This window comes from Rana temporaria, chromosome 4 (genome assembly GCF_905171775.1).
Source record: "Rana temporaria chromosome 4, aRanTem1.1, whole genome shotgun sequence".
Classification (NCBI taxonomy): Eukaryota; Metazoa; Chordata; class Amphibia; order Anura; family Ranidae; genus Rana; species Rana temporaria.
Genome location: NC_053492.1, coordinates 380,467,214 through 380,490,766, shown reverse-complemented (window position 1 = coordinate 380,490,766; position 23,553 = coordinate 380,467,214). Strand labels below are relative to the sequence as shown.

The following is a 23,553-nucleotide window of genomic DNA, read 5'->3' as shown; positions in this document are numbered from 1 at the left end:
TCAGTGCAGAATTAAAATAAAAAAATTAGAATTACACACCCCCTCTCTGCCGTGCCTACTAGCATAGGGGGGCTGTATTTTTCCCATTATCTGTGCCCCCTTCTGATGATCATGTGCTGGTCGGAGCGGAGGGAATATTTCTTCAGTTTCGGGCACATGCCCATTCAGCTTCGCTTGCATGTTCTTCTGCCTTGGCTCAAATCCTGGCCAGCCACCTGCCTTCCCTGGCGGAGTGATCTTCCTCCGCTCCCCATCCAGTAGTAGCCGGGCCCAGAGAGTTAGACTTGAGACGCTGATTGTTGCCATTAATATTTTTTCTTTACTATGTCCCCAGATTTCATTTTAAAAATCTGGTCACCTTAATAATTGGTATTGTATTATATATAAGCAAATGTGTAGCTGCCCCTTTAAGAAGTGGTCTTGCCACCTGAATGCTTGAAAAACATGTGTGTAAAGAAACTGGTGCTTTCTGTGCTTCATAAAAAAGATTAAATCAATGAATCCAATGCAGTATAATCTATGATGGATGACATCAAAGCTCAATGCAAAACAGTGCCATGCTATGCAAACACATCTGTTGTGACAAATCCAAAATGTAATCCTTCTAGAAGTAGGTATCTTCTAGTCCTTTCACCACGAGTGCTCAAAGGAAAGACGACAACTCACCAGAGGTGTTTGACCCCTTTTACAGGATGGTCAAAATGCGCATTTTGGAATGCCCGATTGGTTCCGCGACCGCTCCAATGTTCCCTCAGGATAGAACTAGGATTATGACATGAGTCCACAGGAGACACAATTAAAAGGTCTTCATAGTGTAGTAAACAAGATATAAAAGCAAATAAGATTGCACTCATATGTAGGCAAAGGCTGCTCTCTAATTAGGCGACTGTCTAAGGTCTCGCACTCACAGGGGCCTCGCGGCCACCAAATTTGCCTCTGCTCGATCACTGGACTGACCAACAGGCTCCAGGTGCCATCTGCAAAAGCTGTGCGGGCAGCCATAGGGCACATAAAGCAGCCGAGCTGCTCCTTCAGCCCACGCCACTCACCTGGCCTCTCCGCGTCTGGCCGGCTAACTATTCGGGTCAAGAGTTGGGCCAGGCGGCGGAAACTATCCCTGCCCTATGACTGTTTGTGAAAGGGAAGGACGGATCCCATCTCAGCACCTTCTGCAGCCTGGCCGACCGCCCAGAGAGAATGTGAATGCCCGGCCGTGCCACCCTCCTGTGTGCCTGCAGCCTGGATAGGAGGAGCGGCGAGGACAGCTGTATATGGAGGAATTGATCTTTCCATATTCCTCCTGCAGCCGCTGAATGACCGCTTCTTCTGCGGGCGTTCATTGGCTGCTGAAAGAATATGGAAAGATCAATTCCTCTATATGCAGCTGTCCCCACCGCTCCTCCTATCCAGGCACACAGGAGGGCGGCACAGCCGGGCACTCATGTCCTCCCTGGGCGGTCGGCCAGGCTGCAACAGGCACTGGGATGGGATCCATCCACCAGAGCTCCTCCTATTCAACTTCTTTTACTGCCAACGTGCTCCCGGGTTCCTCCCAGTTCTCCCTGCATACCCCCTCTGGTCCCTGGCTCCTCCCCCGCTGTTCTGTCCAGTCACCCCCCCCCCCACCGTGCTGTGCTGTCCAGTGCTCCTCCCACAGTGCTCTCAGGATCCCCCACCACCTCTCTGGTCCCCTCATGCTCCCCCCCCGCACTTTGCTGTCCAGTCATCATCCACCCCCCCCCAGCTCTTTGCGTCCCCCCCAGTGCTCTGCGCTCCCTGGCTTCCCCACACCGATATCCCCCACAGTGCAGTTGAGTTTAGAGACTTTAAGGAAAATAAATGCGTCAAAACAGACATTTTAAGCGTGGGTTACCATCTGTCAAGTTGAATCGTTCAGGAGTGGTTGTAAAGACATCCCGTGTACATTAAAGGGGTTGTAAAGGTTTTTTTTATTTTCTAAATAGGTTCCTTTAAGCTAGTGCATTGTTGGTTCACTTACCTTTTCCTTATATTTCCCTTCTAAATGTTTTTTTTTCCTTTTTGTCTGAATTTCTCACTTGCTGTTTCTCCTCAGTAAGCCGTTCTAAATGACTTTCCACCGCTCGGATGATGGTGGAAAGCTTACTGAGGAGAAATTCAAACAAAGAAAAAAATAAAAAAAATTAAGAAGGGAAATCAAAGGAAAAGGTAAGTGAAGCAACAATGCACTAAAGGAACCAATTTATAAAATAAAAAAACGGACCTTTAAAACCCCCTTTCACACTGGGGTGGGAGTGGTGTGGTTTACCGTCAGAATTGCGGTGGTATTAGGCCGCCATCGGTGCGGAAAAAGGGTTAATACCGCCCATAATGCACCTCTGCAGAGGCGCATTGCCGGCAGTATAGCCACGGTTTCTCATTGCTTTCAATGGGAAGGAGCGGTAAACACCCTGCTCCTTCACCGCTCCAAAGTCCTAGCAGGACTTTGCTAGCGCACCGCTCCAGTGTGAAAGCCCTTGGGCTTTCACACTGGAGAAACAGCGGCCGCAGTTTCAGGTCGGTTTGCAGGTACTATTGTTAGCGCAATAGCGCCTGCAAACCGCCCCAGTGTGAAAGGAGTCCAAGCCTTATAGTTCATGCAGTTGAGAAACAGCTGCTGTGGTGAAGAGGAAAAAATAAACCAAAAAACAAACATTCTATAACAAACTGATGTTTAATAAATGTACAAAAAATAAAAAAATAAGCTACAAGTCAGAAAAGAACAGTCTCAAAAAAACTGGATTTCAGATGAATATGCTTTAAGGGCTGCAATCATGTTTACTTTGCCACGAACCACACTTCATTGTGACGGTCAAAGAGTGTAAAAGGATCATTATAGCCGACACGAAGATAGAAAGAGTCCTCAAACTCCAAGCCAAGGGCTCGCAGCTCTTCTGCCAAGACTTTGGCTTCCTTGGCATAAGTAGAGTCCAAGGCATAGTTTCCAAAACTCCTGAAAGCAAGAGAAAAAAAAATAAAGTTACAATGGGATAGAGGATTGTCAAGCTCCAAACACGGTAAGTTGCATTTAGTTTACAGGCGTCTCATTTTTGGCCATTTTGAAAAAAAAAAAAAAGTTTCTAAACGCAGCATGTAAAACACAAAACAGACGTTTAAACGTGGGTTACCATCTGTTCAAGTTAAATCGTTCAGGAGAGGTTGGAAAAAAAAAAAAAAAAACATCCATGTACATTAAAGTGGATGTAAACCCACTCTCATCCTTTCTAAAGGACAGTAAAACCTTGGATTGCGAGCACAATTCATTCCAGAAACATGCTTGTAATCCAAAGCACTTGTATATCAAAGCAGAGTATTAAAAAAAAAAAAAAAAAAAAAAGTTGCTGGTCTTGCAAAATGCTCTCAAACCAAGTTACACTCTAACCAAGGTTTTACCGCACTGCCAATCTATAAGGATATACATGCCTCCTGCATGTAAAAGGTCTCTCCTCTGTCTGTTAGAAGAACTGAAGATTCTGTGGGTGGGTCTGTTGTCTGGAGCTCTGTGGGTGGAGTCGTGATGTCAGTAAACTCCCCGCCCACCTCTACACTCTCCTTGTCAACATGCATTTTCTCCTGTGTATTATTCCTTACACTGAATTCTGCTATGATCACTAACATCCAGTCAAAATCCAGAAAAGTAACCACATGACTTCAGAAAAGGAGTGGGAATTAAAAAAAAAAATAATGTCCGTCTCAGGCTAGTGCATGAGATATGTAAATAACCTGTCACTCACAGCAAGGGGGGGGGGGGACAGACAAAAGATTTGTCCTGTTTTTTTCCCCCAGTGAGATAAAAGGATTGCTCAGAGCTGGATTAACTCTTTGTGGCAAGACTGGGCACAGATGATCGGATATATATATATATATATATATATATATATATATATATATATTGGGTTTACATCCACTTTGAGCCTGTGTCATTTGGTGAAACAAATGCCTGTTACTGCTTGTAAACATATTTAGCTGCATTTTGTTATCAGGCATTTTTAATGGAGATACATTTCTGACCAATGCAAAAAAAAAAAAAGGCTTCCAAGACAGAAACGCGGCATTTAAACACAACACAAAGGACATTTTTAAACATCAGTTACTAGCTGTCAAGTTCCATCGTTCAGGAGGTTTTAAAACCCGTGTACACCTAGCTGAAAATTCTCACTCCCCCCCCCCCCCCCCAGTAGACAGCAGTAGTTGCTGCCTGCCAGCCACTGATCCGGAGTGCTCCCATCCTACCCACCAGTGGCCAGAGTAGTAAAATATAAAGCCCTCATACAGACATTTTCAGGCTTAAAACAGGTCACTTACCTAACATAGATGGACTTTGCAGGCGAGTTTCTCAGATAAACATTCGGGTCTGTTGGTTGTGGAGGATTCTGTACTTCATGTGGCACAAAGAAAGACATTGTGGAATTACCAGCTGGGGGCTGGTTCAGTGGCACATATATCACCACAGGCACAGTCATGTTAATCTTCATCTCTATAGAAACAGAGGGCAGAATGAATTGATGTTCAAGTACAGCATATGGAGATTTAAAGTGGTTCTATATGTAACGCTACTCCCATAGGAGCCACAGGAATTAGAAACATAGCAAAGGGACAGCAGAAAGATGCTAGTCCATCGAGTTTGCCCATTTTTTTTCCGTCTGACTACTTTTCCAGATCTTCCCATAAAACAAGCTCATTCACTGTCTCCATAGACCAGTCTAGGGGACGATTGCGTTTTTTTATTTTTGATAGGAGATGAGGGAAGTGGGGGATACGCCAAGAATAAGAACCCTGTACAACTGAGGCCAACAGGCACTTCCTTAAACCACTGGCTTCTGTGCAAACATAGCGAGTAGTCCCAGCCCCAGTCTGCCCGGTCATCAGAACCATCCACAAGGCAATGGTGCTGCAGCCACTTGTAGCATCGGGTTTACGTGTAGGAGATTCGTAAGCCCTGGTTCACACTATTCACCAGTGTATAACACACATTTCAGCCCCTATGCTGTGTAAATAGAAGCGGTTTCCCTCTGAATCCTGTTACTATGGAAATTACGCCGCCAGCTTGCAGGCGTTACTTCCTGTAATGTGCAATTCCTATCCCACCCCCACTTAGTTCACAAAATGCTAGCTACGTTGTTTAGAAATTACATACCTAGCTGGCAAGGGACACACCCAGAAGGTGCAAAGAACAGAATAACCAGAGCCCAAAAAGGTCATGTGGTAGGCAGAAAAAGGGTACAAGGATGACATTTTGATCTTTTTAATAATGCGGATCTTTTAAAATGGTGGATTAGGTTCATTGGTGCTTCCTTTATTTCCACTTTAATCTTCCTGTAGCTTAGGTAGTAATAGAGCACAGTCCATTTAACCACCGAGCCTCTTGTTTACAAGAGAAATTATATATGTATTTATCGGCGTATACCGCGCACTCCCCCCCCCCCCTTAAAATCAGGGGAAAATCGTGGGTGCGCGATATACGCAGATCCCTGCTGTCTCCGAGAGCCAAGCGTACTGCGCCGTCGGCTAGGCTTGCATCCACACGAGAGAAGCCGAACACAGGAAATCCGGCTCCTCTCGACTCGCGACAAAATCCAAAAACAAACACTCTCACCTGGATGGAGGCCGCAGACGGACACGCTGGACAGAGACGGACACCTGGATGGAGGCCGCAGACGGACACCGCGCAAGGAAGCCGCAGATGGACAAGGCCGTCGATGGACGCAGGGCAAAAATGTAAGTTCTTTTTTTCCCCCCCCTTTTTTACCTTGCTAAGCTTGGGGTGCACGTTATACCCCGATAAATACGGTATATATATTTTTTTTTGCTAGAAAATTACTTCGAACCCCTAAACATATATATATTTTTTTCTAACACCACTGAGAATAAAATGGTGGTCGTTACAATACTTTGTAACACCGTATTTGCGCAGTGGTATTACAAGCACACTTTTGTTAGCCCAAGTGTTTATTTTTTTATATCATGAAAGATAACGTTATGCTGATTAAATTGATACCAAACATGTCACGCTTCAAAATTGCACCCGCTCGTGGAATGGCAACAAACGTTAGAGAAATAATTCTAGATCGCCTCCAATGATACCTCACGTGTGGTTTGAACACATTTTTTATATGCGGGCACTACTCACATATGTTCGCTTCTGCACGCAAGCTCGCGGGGACTGTAAAATATACCCCCCCCCATATCACCCCTTCCCCATTCATTTTACTCTTTATTTTGACACCATCTTTTAATTAAAAATAATACATTTGGGTCACTTTTATTCCTATTACAAGGAATGTAAACATCCCTTGCAATAAGAAAAAAAAAAAAAAAAAACCACCACGACAGGACCTCTTAAATATAAGATCTGGGGTCAAAGACCTCAGATTTACAGTAAAATGCAAAAAAAAAAATAAATAAATAAAAAAAAAAGCTATGGGCGGAGGCAGGGCCGCTGATAGGGGGGGGGATCACCAGTCCCATTGTAGGGGGCCCGAGCACATAGGGGGGCCCTAACACCAGAGGGAAGGAAGGGAAATTACAGGATGCCCTGTGCGGCTCTCTGCAGAAGCTGAAAACCAGTTTCTCAACCTCCCGCCAACTTTCAGCTGCTGAAGGGAGAGACACAGACAACTGCAGGCCCCCCCCTCACTTGGCAGCCAGGCATCCACAGCAAAGACGCAATCGTCTCTGGCATAAGAGGGGGGGTAGGAACCCCTCCCGCCACCGATAAAAGTGATCTTGTGGTGAATCTGCCGCAGAGACCACCTTCATAAGGAGAAAAGCGTGGCGTTCCTGAAAATACCAGGGTTTTGCCAGCTAGCTGCCATAACCCTGGTATTTAGCATCAAAGAACTTCCCTTTTGGAGCCCCTTACTATGCGTAGGTCAGAAAAGTAAGCTACACATACACCAGCCGAACGCCAGGCAGATAAAAGAAAATTCATGCAGTTCTGTAATAAAGCGCATCTTACTAAGGCAAAATCCTGTGACCAAACGCAAATATCTGCTCTGGGACAATAGTTTATGACAACCCAACCAGGTATTCCCTCACTTTGGAGTCCATGTTTATCTGAGGTATTCTTCCCTCATGATAAGCACCCCCCCCGGGTAGGGTTGCCACCTCATCCCTTTAAAACAGAACACATATTAATAACACAGGTTCTGATGCTAATTTAATGCAGGTAAGGCACCAAGTGAGTTTAATTACCACCTTAATCAGCCACAGAACCTGTGTAATTAATATGTGTTCTGTTTTAAAGGGATGAGGTGGCAACCCTACCCCCGGGTGACCACATGTCACATTTTGCAGGTCTGTCCCGCATTTTGCAGGTCTGTCCCTGGGAACATTCAAGGACAATACAGTGTCCCGGAATGAAACTGAGACAGCCACCCCCCCGGGCTAATCTGATGCCCCCAAAAAAGGCCGCCACATCACCACTTTACTCACTGACAGTACTTGTCCTGGCCGGGAATGCCTGAAGATGCACAATCCTGCACTCTGCTTGTGATTGGAGAAATCATAAATCCCGCCTCTTGTGTCCAATCACTGTGCTGCGATTCGTTACAGCACAAGCTGATTTTTGGGAAGGGAGGATGTCCCTGAATGGTAGTTTGGAAATGTGGTCACCCTAACCCCCACCCCCACCCCCACCCCCCCTCCAATTGCTCTACGATGAGCTTCCTCAATTCCAGTCGATTTACGCCTCTCCCATGAATGGCACATTTGAGAAAACTTATGGTATGTTCTAAAAAGGTTTATGAAGAAGAGTAAAACGTCTCAAACCTTCAGCATTTGACCCAGTAATGTACTTGAACAAGCGCCTGAAGCTTTTCACCATCCCCAGGCCGAAGAAATCACTTTCAAGTGAAGTTTTTACCCATCGAGTGGCTTCATAGGCACGATGTTCAAATTTCTGAAATGAAAGAAAAATCGAATTGAATGAGTTTAATGGTCACCATTTAATACTGCACACAATAGCATTTTGTTTATACAAGAGCATGAGTGTTCCCCACAAGACGCTATATAAGATATCGATAAACATCTTAATGGCAATTCTAGCAGAGGGAGCAAACTGTTCAGTCTCAAGCAGGGCCGATCCTAGGGTCACAGACGCCTGGGTGCAGAAATATTTCCGCCGCCCCTACATGGGCGTGGTCATCTTACTAACTCCTCCCCTTTACAAATGTTTCTATGGCTACGACTCAAACACAGAGATGCTCCCCTAAGAAGTCTTCATTAGTGTCCATCAGAGCCCCCCCATCAGAGCCCCCCCTCAGCAGGTGTCGCCATAGATCAGTACTTGTCCAATAGATCCCTGTAGCTCGGGCACGCTGGGAGCAGAAGCACAAAATGGCATCTTTGGTTACTTGGAGGGTGGCACTCGGAGAGCATTTCTGGGTGTGCACGGGATGGTTGGCAGCAGCTCCGGCCAACCCAGAAGCCTCTCATCACACTGCCTATGGGAAAAGCGCCGACACACGCAGAGGGGGTGGGGCAGACAGGAGACTGCTCCATGCACACTGGACAGAATTAATTAGTGGAGCCTAGTACCGGAACGTGCTCCTGTACTAGGCTCCGCTGTGGTACCCAGTTCGGATTCCAGGGACAGTGGGAAGGTAATGCGCTATTGTCAGTTGCCAGCAGAGAGAGCAAGCAGGATGGGGAACTGTAGCACCCGCTACATGCGCTCCGCCTCTGGACACAGACAAGGAGGAGGGAGGTGATCACTTTGGCACCCCCACATCTGTGGCGCCTGGGTGCGGAGCACCCCGCCTAGGATCGGCCTTGGTCTCAAGTCAGTCAAGAAGACACGTGGCCTTTTCGATGAAGGTGGATTTTTTGCTCCCCTGCCACAACAGTCAACTACTGGAATTGCAGAAATATCCACTACTTTCAGGTACAGGAGCATGGCACAGAGCTGGCACATGGTGGTGGGGAGACAGTCCTCATACATCAGCAAAGCAGAGACAAAATTCATATCATTTATGGCCCACAAAGACTTCTAGTTACTGATATAAGCACACATTTGGTTGATTTACGAATACTGGAGTGTGCAAAATCGGATGTAGCGCTCTGCACAGAAACCAATCAGCTTCCAGGTTACCAAGCTAAAATTGGCTGCCATGCACAACTGCACCAGATTTTGTAATCTCAGTTTTAGTAAGTCCACGGAAACCAAAAAAGACTAGAACAAAAATTACTTGCCTCTATGGCCACTTTATAATAAATTACATGAGGCACCTTTCATACAACAGGTCCTATCAGGTCTGTGTTTTTGAGGCAGACCTGATCAGACCCTCTATTGATCCCTATGGACAGGCAGATGAAGAGACTTGTAAACAACCACCCCTCACCCTGTCTGCTGGTCGCTATTGTAACACACCTGGGTGGGCTGTGAGCACATTCTCTGCGCCCCAAGTCCACCCCATTTTGAATCCCATTAGAGCCTTTGGCACTAATCAGTGCGACACACACACACACACACACACACACAGTAATTCATTCGCCCAGCATCCTGCAAGGGGACAGATGCATGGAGGAGGGGCAGAACCCATGCGCTGTTAATGGACGGGCCACCCCTGGTACATGTACACGGGCCACCCCTGGTACATGTACACACAGTGTAAGAGGGAGAAGGGGAGCACAAAGACCAGGACACAGTGGGGTGCATGGAGTGTAGGAAGGAACATAAATAGAGGGTAGGTGTACAGACAGCGCAGCAGGGAGAACAGGAACATGGAGACCCAGCCACAATGAGAAGGGACAATGATAGAGGGTATATGTATGGGCACAAAGAGCAAGAAGAGGGAAAGGGAGCACAAAGACTAGGACACAATGGAAAGGGACATGAATAGTGTACAGATACAGGGCAATAGAGAAAAAGTGGTTTAGGATACTATGGAAAGGATCATCAATAGAGTAGGGTGACCAGACATCCCCGGTTTCCGTGGACAGTCCCCAGATTGAGGACACTGTCCGAGGACCAAGTCTGTCCATAGTTTTGTCCCCGGATTGGATTTGAACAGAGACTGGGGCAATTTCAAAAAAATAAATCTGAATTGCACACCCCCATTCCTACTAGCTTAGATGGGGGTGATGATCATGTGCTGGTCAGAGCAAAAGGAATATTTCTTCAGTTTCGGGTGCATGCCCATCCAGCTCTGCTTGCATGTCCTTCTGCCTTGGCTCAAGTCCCAGCCTGTCTGCTTATCTCCTCGTCTTCTCTGGCGGAGTGATCTTCCTCGGCTCCCTATCCAGTAGTAGCCGGGGGCCCAGAGAGTAAGGCTGCATTCACACCTGAGTGTTTTGTAGCCTGAAGCTATAAAACGCTAGAGGGGAAAAAAATACATTATTCTCAATGGAGATGGTTCAAATCCTCCACTCCAAAATGCCTGATGCCGAACCTCAAACTAGTTCTGGACCCTTTTTTGTTGCGCAAATCTGGCCGATTTGGGCGTTTTTTGAACATTTGTATTCCCATAGAAACTAATAGAAATGCATCTAGCGCGACAACGGGCATTTTGTCGCTTTAATCTGTTCTGTGAAATAGAATATTCACCTATTCACCCAGGAAGAAGACAAAAAAAAAAATCTACAAACATAACAAAATGGAGATGAGCATTTTTCCTATTGGCTAAAATAAAAAACGACGAAGTTTAAAATTGTCAGACAACGCTGTATGCAAACGCACGAATACATGTTAATACACGCGACAAAACACTGGAAAAAACTACCGAAAACGCTACGCTCAGATGTGAATGCAGCCTAAGACTTGACAGGCTGTGAGGTGGGCGGTGGCTGCGATGGGCAGAGAGTTCGCTGATTGCCGCCATTACTAGAATTTTTTTTTTTTTTTTTTTTTTTTTTTTTTAAATGTCCCCGGATTTCATTTAAAAAAAAATCTCGTCACCTTACAATAGAGTGTACATGTAAAGACAACAGGAAATAGAGGGAATGGAAGCATAGGACACAGTTGGATGGGAGATGAATAGAATATACAGACAAATGGGAAGAGGGAGAAAGAAAACATGGAGACTAGTAGAATAGACATGAATTTAATGTACTTGTAGTATGACAGGACATACGAAAGCAAGAGGGAGAAAGAATCATAGAATGTATACATACAGACACAGGGCAAGAGGGAGCATAGATGCCAGGACAATTGGAACAGACGAAGAGTTTTTCATGCCATGTTGCTGTACAAGTATGAGAAAGAGCATAGAGACTGTAGGTAGAGAAATAGAGTGTACTTTAGCAACACAGCCCAAGAGAGAAGGGGGGGGGGGGCATGAAGACCAGGACACAACAGGAAGGGAAATTAATAATGTGTACATATACTGGCCAAGAAGAAGGTGGAAACAGCAAGTGTCCATATACACGCAGTGGGGGCACAGGGAAGCAAAGACACAGTGCAAAGCAACAGTCAGATAGAAGGAGAGCACACAGGGAGGAGATAAACACAGTGGGAAAAAGCAGGGCTTTTTTTCAGGGGGAACTTAGTTCCACAACCTCTGGCTCAGACCCTTCAGTGCCTGCTCACCACAATCACTTGTAAACACAGAAGTCTGGTTTCTGTGTTTACAAGTGACAGCTCTGCACTCTGTGTGTAACCCCCTGAACTCTGTATGTAATGCAATCCTGGTATTTAATGCCCCTTTAAGACCCTTCCACTGTTTGTGAAATCTGAATGGGTCGTGGTTGAGTTCCTGCACCTATTTTCTGAGAAAAAAAGCTCTGGGAAAAAGAATGTAAAATATAAGCTCATAAAAAAAAAAAAAAATGAGAAACATAGCACTAGATTGTAAACTATCACAAGCAGGGCCCTTCTAACCCCATTGTCATAATAATAATAATAATAATAATACATTGAAATAAAAAGGGATAGAAAATTAAATAAATATAAACTACCAACACACCACAGTAGACATAGAAGTTGATGCAGGGTTTGCTATTGTGCAGATCTGCTCACCCAACCCATTACATTCTCTTAAAAAGAAAAAACCCTTTCCCACTTACATCATATTGTTTCACCAGTTGGTATATGGGGCAATCTAACTTGCCACAGAATTTTGGTTTCTGGTACACATCTGGGCCATCAGGTCCTTGTTCAGTTGCTTGTGAAGTCCCAAGCACAAGCAGTAGACTGATCAGCAGCTGATACTTGATCTCCATGTCTGTCCTCTGATGCTGAGATGTCTGAACTTGCTGGGCTCCTTTTATATAGAGAGGGAGGGGACATGAGTAAGGATCCGCTCAGATGAAAGTTGTGTAACCTCCCAAACAAAATGTTAAGTAACAGACTGACACAGTTCTCACGTCTGGGGGAGTGTGATGTTTTATAACTTGTTATGTATACAGTGTGTACACTCCACACTAACAAATGATTCCCTTCACAACCTACACTGCCTTCTTAGAGGTAATGGTTCGTGGCCACTTTTTTTTTATCTTTTTTTTTTTTAAAGTGCACCAGTTTAAAATCTGATCATTTATATCATGTTTATTTATATAAAAATTTCCTAAAATATTTCCTTTCATACGGAGTGCTCCATCAAAGAGGTAAGTATTAAACGCCTTCTTTTCCAGGCACCGTCTTTTACATTTCCTTTAGGTGAGGTCTGGGTTGCTTTAAAGAGCGATTCCAAGCAGCTGAAAGAATTTACTACAATTGGGCCAGAAAGTTCACTACATTTACCTTAACCACTTAAGACCCGGACCAAAATGCAGCTAAAGGACCTGGCCCCTTTTTGCGATTCGGCACTGCGTCGCTTTAACTGACAAACAAAATTGGCCTCCTTTTTTTCCCACAAATAGAGCTTTCTTTTGGTGGTATTTGATCACCTCTGCGGTTTTTATTTTTTGCGCTATAAACAAAAATAGAGGGACAATTTTGAAAAAAATTCAATATTTTTAACTTTTTGCTATAATAAATATCCCCCAAAAATATATATAAAAAAAAATGTTCCTCAGTTTAGGCCGATACGTATTCTTCTACCTATTTTTGGTAAAAAAAATTGCAATAGGCGTTTATCGGTTGGTTTGCGCAAAATTTATAGCGTTTACAAAATAGGGGATATTTTTATTGCACTTTTATAAAAAAAACATTTTTTTACTACTAATGGCGGCGATCAGCGATTTTTTTCGTGACTGCGACATTATGGCGGACACTTCGGACAATTTTGGGACCATTGTCATTTTCACAGCAAAAAATGCATTTAAATTGCATTGTTTATTGTGAAAATGACAATTGCAGTTTGGGAGTTAACCACAGGGGGCGCTGATGGGGTTATGTGTGACCTCAAGTGTGTTTACAACTGTAGGGGGGTGTGACTATGGGTGTGACGTCATTGAGTGTGTCCCCCTATAAAAGGGATCACACGATCGATGACGCCGCCACAGTGAAGAACGGGGAAGCCGTGTTTACATACAGCTGTCCCCGTTCTTCAGCTCCGGGGACCGATCGCGGGACTCCAGCGGCGATCGGGTCCGCGGGTCCCGCGGTCACGGAGCTTAGGACCGGGAGCGCGCCGCGGGCTTAAAGGGCAACGTACATATACTTTGATGTGCCCAGCCGTGCCATTCTGCCGACGTATATCGGCGTGAAGGGGTCCTTAAGTGGTTAAGCAACATTGAGCCCTCGTTCACATTGGAGCGACTTGTCATGTGATTTGATAGATTGCATTCTATTGCCAGCAATCGCACCACTCAAATCAGTGCAACGCTGACTTAGCGGTGCCGCATCAATTTGAAAAAGCAGCTCCTGCGCTACTTTTGGCATTTTCGGGTGTGACTTGCATAGACATCTGTGTATGAACCCACACAGTCATATAGGGTCACCACCTCATCCCTTTAAAACTGAACACATATTAATTACACAGGTTCTGTGACTGATTAAAGGGGAGTTCCACCCACAATTTCACTTTTTAAATATAAATACCCCTGTAATACACAAGCTTAACCACTTCCCGACCCCCGCATGTACATATACGTCCACAATATGGCACGTACAGGCACATGGGCGTACACGTACGTCCTCGCCTATTAGCGGGTGGGGGGTCCGATCGGGACCCCCCCCGCTACATGCGGGGGTCGGGTCCGCTCGGGGAGCGATCCGGGACCACGGCGCGGCTATTTGTTTATAGCCGCTCCGTCGCGATCGCTCCCCGGAGCTGAAGAACGGGGAGAGCCGTGTGTAAACACGGCTTCCCCGTCCTTCACTATGGCGGCGCATCGATCGCGTCATTCCCTTTATAGGGAAGACACGATCGATGACGTCATTCCTACAGCCACACCCCCAAACAGTTGTAAACACATACTAGGTGCACCCTAACTCCTACAGCGCCACCTGTGGTTAACTCCCAAACTGCAACTGTCATTTTCACAATAAAGAATGCAATTTAAATGCATTTTTTGCTGTGAAAATGACAATGGTCCCAAAAATGTGTCAAAATTGTCCGAAGTGTCCGCCATAATGTCGCAGTCACGAAAAAAATTGCTGATCGCCGCCATTAGTAGTAAAAAAAAAAAAAAAATGCAATAAAACTATCCCCTATTTTGTAAACACTATAAATTTTGCGCAAACCAATCGATAAACGCTTATTGCGATTTTTTTTACTAAAAATAGGTAGAAGAATACGTATCGGCCTAAACTGAGGGAAAAAAATGTTTTTATATATGTTTTTGGGGGATATTTATTACAGCAAAAAGTAAAAAATATTGCTTTTTTTTCAAAATTGTCGCTCTATTTTTGTTTATAGCGCAAAAACTAAAAACCGCAGATGTGATCAAATACCACCAAAAGAAAGCTCTATTTGTGGGGAAAAAAGGACGCCAATTTTGTTTGGGAGCCACGTCGCACGACCGCGCAATTGTCTGTTAAAGCGACGCAGTCCCGAACTGTAAAAACACCTTGGGTCTTTAGGCTGCATATTGGTCCGGGGCTTAAGTGGTTAATGTATTCTAGTAAAGTTAGTCTGTAAACTAAGGTCCGTTTTGTTAGGTTGTTACAGCATTTAGATAGTTTATAATATAGAAATAGACCGTGGCCATCTTAAGTGCGGGCATCATGAAGCCAGACTGTATGACTTTCAGCCTTGCAGATCTCGCACGTGCTCAGTGCACAAGCAATGTAATAGGTTTCAGTCAGGTTTGCAAGGACTACTGGGAAACATGATGACTATCCCAGAAACCTTTGCAAATAGCCTAGGCAAATAAGGAGGAGGGAGTAATGAAGGACTACAAAATAAAGGTATTTACAAGCAACAAATTAAATAAAAATTGTCCATTCTGAACACTATGAGATTAGAGCATGCAGCACAGACAAACATAAAAAAATGGGTGAAACTCCACTTTAAGGTGGTAAATAATTCACTTAGTGCCTTACCTGCATTACATTAGCCCCAGAACCTGTGTAATTAATATGTGCTTGATTTTATAGGGATGAGGTGGTAACCCTACCCACAGATGTCTTCCAAGTCGCATGCGACTTTGAAACCTAAAAACAAAAATGGAATATATTGCAGCTTACCAATCGTTCAATGTGGTGGTTGCATGCATTTGTGTGCCCCAAAATGCATGGTGACAAAGTATCATGCATTATTTTTTGTTTAACCCTTTCGCTGCCAGAGCCGTTTTGCGTTTTTTTTGCACACATGTTTAAAAAATTATTTTAGGCCTGAAGATTACACAAAACTCCAAACATTATATATTTTCTGAAAGTAAACACCCTAGAGATTAAAATAGCGGTAGTTCCAAATGTTTTCACGTGTAGGTGCCCCAACACATGCGTTTATGTTTGTGCGTGTGTATATGTGGGGGTGGGGGGGCCTCGATTTTTTTGGGGGGATTGTATGTGCTTGGCAACTTTGCAATGCATTGCAAAACATCCTATACCGCCAAAGCGAGCCGGAGACACTGAGAACGTGACCAGGAAGTGACATCAGAGATGTCGCTTTCCGGGTCACTGCAAGAAGGGGAGGAGAGCGGACTTGTGTCCTCTCTTCTCTGTCCCCCCTACATGCCGACACCGGCCATGACTGTCCCGGACCCGTCGATGGGCAAGCGGATCCCGGTGAGCATGGCAGGGGGGCACCAGTACTGGGGGTGTGTGAGAGTGATCAGGCGGCAGCGGCGCCGCTCGAATGCTCTCACCTGATAAGCGGGACTCTGTCAGTTTCACACACAATCCCAGTGGCTGCAGGCACTGGATTGTGTGCAATACCCCTCGCCGTTAGGTCCGTACGACGTACGGATCTGGCGGCGAAAGGGTTAAAGGGTCGTGGACTCCTTCAGCACATCTTTCACATGAAATCAATGGGCTGCCCTAAACGCGATGTGCAGGAACAAATATGTGTGTGCTCTGTCTCACCTGCATAGGTGTGAATAGAGCCTTAAGCTTTGTTCACACAGGCATACTTAACCACTTCCATACCAGGTACTTACGCAGCTTCCCGCCCAAGCCAATTTTCAGCTTTCAGCACTGTCGCACTTTGAATGGCAATTGCGCGGTCATGCTACACTGTACCCAAACAAAATTGGCGTCCTTTTTTCCCCACAAATAGAGCTTTCTTTTGGTGGTATTCGATCACCTCTGCGATTTTTTTTTTTTTGCGCAATAACTAAAAATAGGCTGAAAATTTGGAAAAAAAAATACGTTTTTATTTTTTTCTGTTAATTTTTTTGTAAATAAGTTTTCTCTTTCAATTACGGGCACTGATATGGCGGCACTAATGGGCACCGATGAGATGGCACTGATGGACATCGATGAGGTAGTACTGACGGGCACAGATGAGGTGGCACTGATTGGCGGCGCTGGTATGCGACACTGATGGGCACACATAGGCGGCACTGATGGGCACACATAGGAGGCACTGATGGGCACACATAGGCGGCACTGATGGGCACACATAGGCGGCACTGATGGGCACTCATGGGCGGCACTGGGCACTCATAGGCGGCACAGATGGGCACTCATGGGCGGCACTGATGGATACTTATGGGTGGCACAGATGGGCACTGATAGGTGGGCACTGGGCATGGATGGGCACTGTGGGGTGGCACTGATGGACACTGGGGTGGCACTGATGGACACTGGGGTGGCGCTGATGGACACTGGGGTGGCGCTGATGGACACTGGGGTGGCAGCACTGATTTTTGTCAGGTTGCCAGTCAGTGCCCATTTGTGGGCACTGACTGGCATCTTTTTTCTTTATGCTTTTTTTTTTAGACTTTTTTTTTTTCTGCCATTTTTTTATTTTTTGCCCACCCTGGTGCTCCAGGGTGGGCATCCCTGGTGGTCCAGTGTGGCGATCCGAGGGGGGGCTGCGCTGATAAACAATCAGCGCTAACCCCCCCTGTCAGGAGAGCCGCCGATCGGCTATCCTCTACTCGCATCTGTCAGACGCGAGTGAGGAAGAGCCATCGACGGCTCTTCCTGTTTACATCGTGATCAGCCGTGGTTGGACACGGCTGATCACGTGGTAAAGAGTCTCCGCCGGAGGCTCTTTACCGAGATCGGAGATGCAGGGTGTCAGACTGACACCCCGCATCACCGATCGCCGCGATGCGCGCCCCCACGGGCGCGCGCGGCATGAAATCCTGCAGGACGTTCTAGAACGTCCTGTCAGGATTTCATAACCACTTCCCGGACGTAAATCGGCCATAGGCCGGGCGGGAAGTGGTTAAAGGATAAGACCCCTTTCACACTTGAGCTACTTTTCCTGCAACTTTGGACATCAGAGTCCCATGACAAGTCGTACCCCACGATTCCCAATGATAACCATTCATGTCTGTGCGACTTGAAGTCGCACCCACTTCAAAGTAGTCCCTGTACTACTTTGGTCCGACTTTGATACGTGTTGAGGTCCATAGACCTCAAGTTTACACAGGCATGCTCTGAAATCACTTCAAAATTGCGCAACTTTAAAATGGTGGCAGCGTGAAAGGTGTATTTATTTATTTATTTTTGGAGCCTGCCGTGTAAAGCATTGCACCAGCGATCAGCAAATCGCTGGCACCAAGCAGGTCTCCTCCATATTTGTCAGAGTATCTGTGTGCCCGTACATCCCCGATGGGCAAGCAAATACAATCTGACAGGAAGAATCAATGAACTACCACGACATTGAGAACTACAAGCTGACAGCTGAAAAGGATGTCGGGGCTTGTGGTTCATTCACACACAGAGCTGTGTGAATGAATGACACAGCTGTGTGGGCGGAGCCCACAAGTGACAGCTGGTACAGGGAACTTCTCTCCATACTGCTGTCACAGGGAAGAGGGGGGGTCGCACAATGGCTACATTGCTAATCAGTATATTCTGGCAGTGAAGTAGTCCCAGCTGTCAGAATTCAATAACACGTAGAGGAGGATTCCTCTATCCATTTCTAAAAAAAAAACTGATCCATGTATTGCCAGCCAAAAATATAGTATATTGCAGCTTACCAATCATCAGATGTGGTGGCTGCATTTGTTTTTTTTAGGCTTATTTACCTCTGTTTCCACCTGATGATTTGGCCAGTAACACACCTCCTTTATTGGTGTCTCCACTCTGGATAAAGGAGTGCAGGGGCAACTTTGCACAGCGGCATTGTTAATTAGGGAGGAGGGGAGTGGTAGATGTACTAGCAGATTTAGATGCATGAGATGCAGCATGGGATGCAGCATGGTGCAGAGTAAGGCTGGCCATACACTATACCATTTTCTTGTTCAATTTTCCTTTAGATTTACCATAACCATATAATATGAGGTCAAACCTAAACCCTTTCAATGTGTATGCAATCTGTCAGGCCCTTACACTACATAGTTGAAGGTAAATCTAAAGAAACTTGAATAAGAAAATTGTATGGTGTATGGCCAGATTAAGTAATTCACACAGGCAGTTGTAATACAACTTGTAATGAAGAAATACAGTTTACAACAAGCCCGGTGGGATAGCCCCCCAGACCGGTATACTCACAGTTCAGTGGCGTGACAGGAGTAGATTCCATGATAGCGTCTCTTGAGAGGGGACCTAATGTGGTACGGCTGTCTATTCTCAATCGGGAGAGTGTCCAAAAGAGATGAGGCCTTATGCTTACCCTCCTCGTCAGGAACATTTCTCTAGTGCTACTACTGTCCCTCACAGATGGGGTACCTGTCCCTTCTCTGTCCACTCGTCAAAGGGCGCCAAAACCCGGGAGCCAGGGCCTTAAATAGGCTGTGCCTGACCCAAGATGGTTGTTTGGGTCACATGGAGCGGCAGCATCCAATGATAGCTTCCCCAGTAACCCATAGAGGAACCTTGTTCCTTCTGAATTTCTCTAGAGCAACAGTGAAACACCTGCTGTGGATAAAATAGACTGCACCTGCCTACACCATAACAAATTAAAGCTAAACTCCAGCCAGGCCCGGATTGGCTAATCGGGAGAACCGGGATAATTCCCGGTGGGCTGGTCGGGTTATGGGCCGGTTCGATCCGTCCTTTTATTTATATTAGCTTCCGCGGCCGCCTTCTGGCTCCCTTATAAATTTAGCCCCCGGCGCGGCGGCCTACTATAGCGTGGGACTTGCGCTACATACGGGGCGTACTTGGCCAGGGGGAGGGAGCGACCGACGCCCGCATTAAACAGGCGGTGATTGGCTCCCTGCTGAGCCAGTCACAGCTCACAGACATGATGATGTCACTGTCCCCGCGCGGGCGGCGCGGCTGCACGCTCCCCTCGTCTCCCCTCCAGCTGCCGACTGGCGCCCGGAACGGATGTGAGTGCTGGAACAGGTAGGGGGAGGGAAGGGAAGGGTGACAGATTGCGAGGGGGTGTCTATCGCCAGCCTGAGCCGAGCCGAGGTGTGGTGTAATAGGTGGGGGCCTCCCCTCCTTGGCTTTTTACACAGAGGTAATACACTGCTGTGTATGCCGAGCTATGGTCTTTAATGTACTCTTTCCTAGATGGAGGAGGGGCACAAAGTGTGGACTGAGTGAAGGAGGGGTGTCTGTACTGTACTTAGTGTAGGGTTTCTGGGCTGGCCGGGGAGACTATACTTAGTGTAAGGGGGAGGGGGGGGTCTATACTGAAGGGGGTGACTGTACTTAGTGTAAGGGGGGTATAGACTGGGGGAGGGGGGGTCTATACTGAAGGGGGTGACTGTACTTAGTGTAAGGGGGGTATAGACTGGGGGAGTGGGGGTCTATACTGAAGGGGGTGACTGTACTTAGTGTAAGGGGGGTATAGACTGGGGGAGGGGGGTCTATACTGAAGGGGGTGACTGTACTTAGTGTAAGGGGGGGTATAGACTGGGGGAGGGGGGGTCTATACTGAAGGGGGTGACTGTACTTAGTGTAAGGGGGGTATAGACTGGGGGAGTGGGGGTCTATACTGAAGGGGGTGACTGTACTTAGTGTAAGGGGGGTATAGACTGGGGGAGTGGGGGTCTATACTGAAGGGGGTGACTGTACTTAGTGTAAGGGGGGGTATGGACTGGGGGAGGGGGGGTCTATACTGAAGGGGGTGACTGTACTTAGTGTAAGGGGGGGTATGGACTGGGGGAGGGGGGGTCTATACTGAAGGGGGTGACTGTACTTAGTGTAAGGGGGGGTATGGACTGGGGGAGGGGGGGTCTATACTGAAGGGGGTGACTGTACTTAGTGTAAGGGGGGTATAAACTGGGGGAGGGGGGGTCTATACTGAAGGGGGTGACTGTACTTAGTGTAGGGGGGGTATGGACTGGGGGAGGGGGGTCTATACTGAAGGGGGTGACTGTACTTAGTGTAAGGGGGTATAGACTGGGGGAGGGGTGGTCTATACTGAAGGGGGTGACTGTACTTAGTGTAGGGGGAGTATGGACTGGGGGAGGGGGGTCTATACTGAAGGGGGTGACTGTACTTAGTGGAGAGGGGGGTCTATAGTGAGGGAGTGTGGTCTGTACTGAGGGAATGGGGGTCTGTACTGAGGGAATGGGGGTCTGTACTGAGGGAATGCCGGTCTGTACTGAGGGAATGGGGGTCTGTACTGAGGGAATGGGGTCTGTACTGAGGGAATGGGGTCTGTACTGTACTGTACTGAGGGAAGGGGGTGTCTGTACTGAGGGAAGGGGGTGTCTGTACTGAGGGATGGGGGCTCTGTACTGAGGGAAGGGGTGTCTGTACTGAGGGAAGGGGGCTCTGTACTGAGGGAATGGGGTCTGTACTGTACTGTACTGAGGGATGGGGGCTCTGTACTGAGGGATGGGGGCTCTGTACTGAGGGAATGGGGGCTCTGTACTGAGGGAATGGGGGCTCTGTACTGAGGGAATGGGGGCTCTGTACTGAGGGAATGGGGGCTCTGTACTGAGGAAAGGGGGCTCTGTACTGAGGGAATGGGGGCTCTGTACTGAGGAAAGGGGGCTCTGTACTGAGGGAATGGGGGCTCTGTACTGAGGGAATGGGGGCTCTGTACTGAGGAAAGGGGGCTCTGTACTGAGGGAATGGGGTGTCTGTACTGAGGGAAGGGGGGTCTGTACTGAGGAAAGGGGGGTCTGTACTGAGGAAAGGGGGCTCTGTACTGAGGGAATGGGGTGTCTGTACTGAGGGAGTGGGGATCTGTACTCAGTCTCTACAGGCTGTAGAGAACAGTGCGCCATTGCAAACTTATGTTTTGAGGTTTTAATTACACTATTTTAATAGTCGTGAACTAAAGTGGGCTGGTCTAAGGCATGAAACTCCAGGGCTGAAAATGAGTCCCACTCCGGCCCTGACTCCAGCTATTATTTATAAGCAGTTACAACAAAATATACACGCTGATTGTTGTAAGCACCCGTCAGTGGTAAATGGTTTGTCTCAACTCTGTAAGATACATCTACAGCACAGCTTGTTCTGTTGAAAAACAACAGGCCTACTCTTGCTGTGTTACAGTCTTCTTTCCTCTTCTCTTCGGCATCTAAACATCTGGAATATTTGAGCTTTCATCTGACCCCCCAATATTCAGTTTTGTGCATAGCCCTACCATTTGCAATCTAAAGACCCTATTGTCTATTTAGTCTCATCTCCCCATCTCCTGGTCAGGCAAAATAAATGGGAAAATAGACTGGAAATAAATTTTATAACTTTAAAATATAAAAAGAAGCAGACACTTATTGGATATTAACCTCTTCCGGCCCGCGCTATAGCCGAATGACGGCTTCAGCGCGGACCTCAAAATCCAAGAGGACGTCATTTGACGTCCTCCTATTTGCTCGTTCCCCGCACGCGCTCCCGAGCGCGCTGCGAGGAAATTCTGTGTTGGCCGTGTCCCCTGGACACAGCCAATTACAGATCGCCGCAAACGGCCAATCAGAGTGGCCGTTTGCGATGCGATCTGTGTGGCCAATGAGAGATGATCTCAAATGTAAACATATGAGATCATCTCTCATTGCCGCCTCTCCCTCCTCACACAGACAGCGCGTGTGAGGAGAGAGAAGGTCTGTGATTACTGTGAATTACTGTGAAAAGTCTTAACAGTGCCCGTTTACAGTGCCCATCCCAGTGCCATCCCAGTGCCCATCCCTGTGCCATCCCAGTGCCATCCCAGTGCCATCCCAGTGACATCCGTGTTGAAGAACATACAGTGCCATCCCTTTGCCACCTCATCAGTGCCAATCAGTGCCCACCTGTGCCGCCAATCAGTTGCTACCTGTGCCGCCAATCAGTTGCTACCTGTGCCGCCAATCAGTTCCCACCTGTGCCGCCAATCAGTTCCCACCTGTGCCGCGACATCAGTGCCCACCTGTGCCGCCACATCAGTGCCCACCTGTGCCGCCACATCAGTGCCCACCTGTGCCGCCACATCAGTGCCCACCTGTGCCGCCAATCAGTTCCTACCTGTGCCGCCACATCAGTGCCCACCTGTGCCGCCACATCAGTGCCCACCTGTGCCGCCACATCAGTGCCCACCTGTGCCGCCACATCAGTGCCCACCTGTGCCGCCAATCAGTTCCTACCTGTGCCGCCAATCAGTTCCTACCTGTGCCGCCAATCAGTGCACATCTGTGCCGCCACATCAGTGCCCACCTGTGCCGCCACATCAGTGCCCACCTGTGCCGCCACATCAGTGCCCACCTGTGCCGCCAATCAGTGCACATCTGTGCCGCCAATTAGTGCACATCTGTGCCGCCAATCAGTGCACATCTGTGCCGCCACATCAGTGCCCACCTGTGCCGCCACATCAGTGCCCACCTGTGCCGCCACATCAGTGCCCACCTGTGCCAATCAGTGCCCATTTGTGCAGCATTATCAGTGCACATCTGTTCAGCATTATTAGTGCACATCTGTGCAGCATTATCAGTGCCTACCTGTGCTGCCAATCAGTGCCCACCTGTTCCGCCACATCAGTGCCCACCTGTGCCGCCACATCAGTGCCCACCTGTGCCGCCACATCAGTGCCACCTCAGTGCCCACCTGTGCCAATCAGTGCCCATCTGTGCAGCATTATAAGTGCACATCTGTGCAGCATTATCAGTGCACATCTGTGCCGTCTCATCAGTGCCCATCTGCTCCGCCAATCAGTGCCCATCTGCTCCACCTCATCAGTGCCGATCTTCTCCACCTCATCAGTGCCCATCAGT

The 23,553-nt window shown here is 47.3% G+C and overlaps 1 protein-coding gene across 1 annotated transcript; it reads right to left on the bottom strand.

The window, feature by feature from the left end:
* Positions 1-2,673: 2,673 nt before the first annotated feature.
* LOC120937640 (heme-binding protein 2-like) lies at positions 2,674-12,214 on the bottom strand. The gene is made up of 4 exons (XM_040351028.1): positions 12,022-12,214; positions 7,789-7,918; positions 4,324-4,495; positions 2,674-2,971 (listed from the first exon to the last, which is right to left on the bottom strand). Exons 1-4 carry the CDS (start codon positions 12,175-12,177, stop codon positions 2,797-2,799), a joined length of 633 nt encoding a protein of 210 aa, XP_040206962.1. The 5' UTR covers positions 12,178-12,214; the 3' UTR covers positions 2,674-2,796.
* Between the last annotated feature and the right edge of the window lie 11,339 nt (positions 12,215-23,553).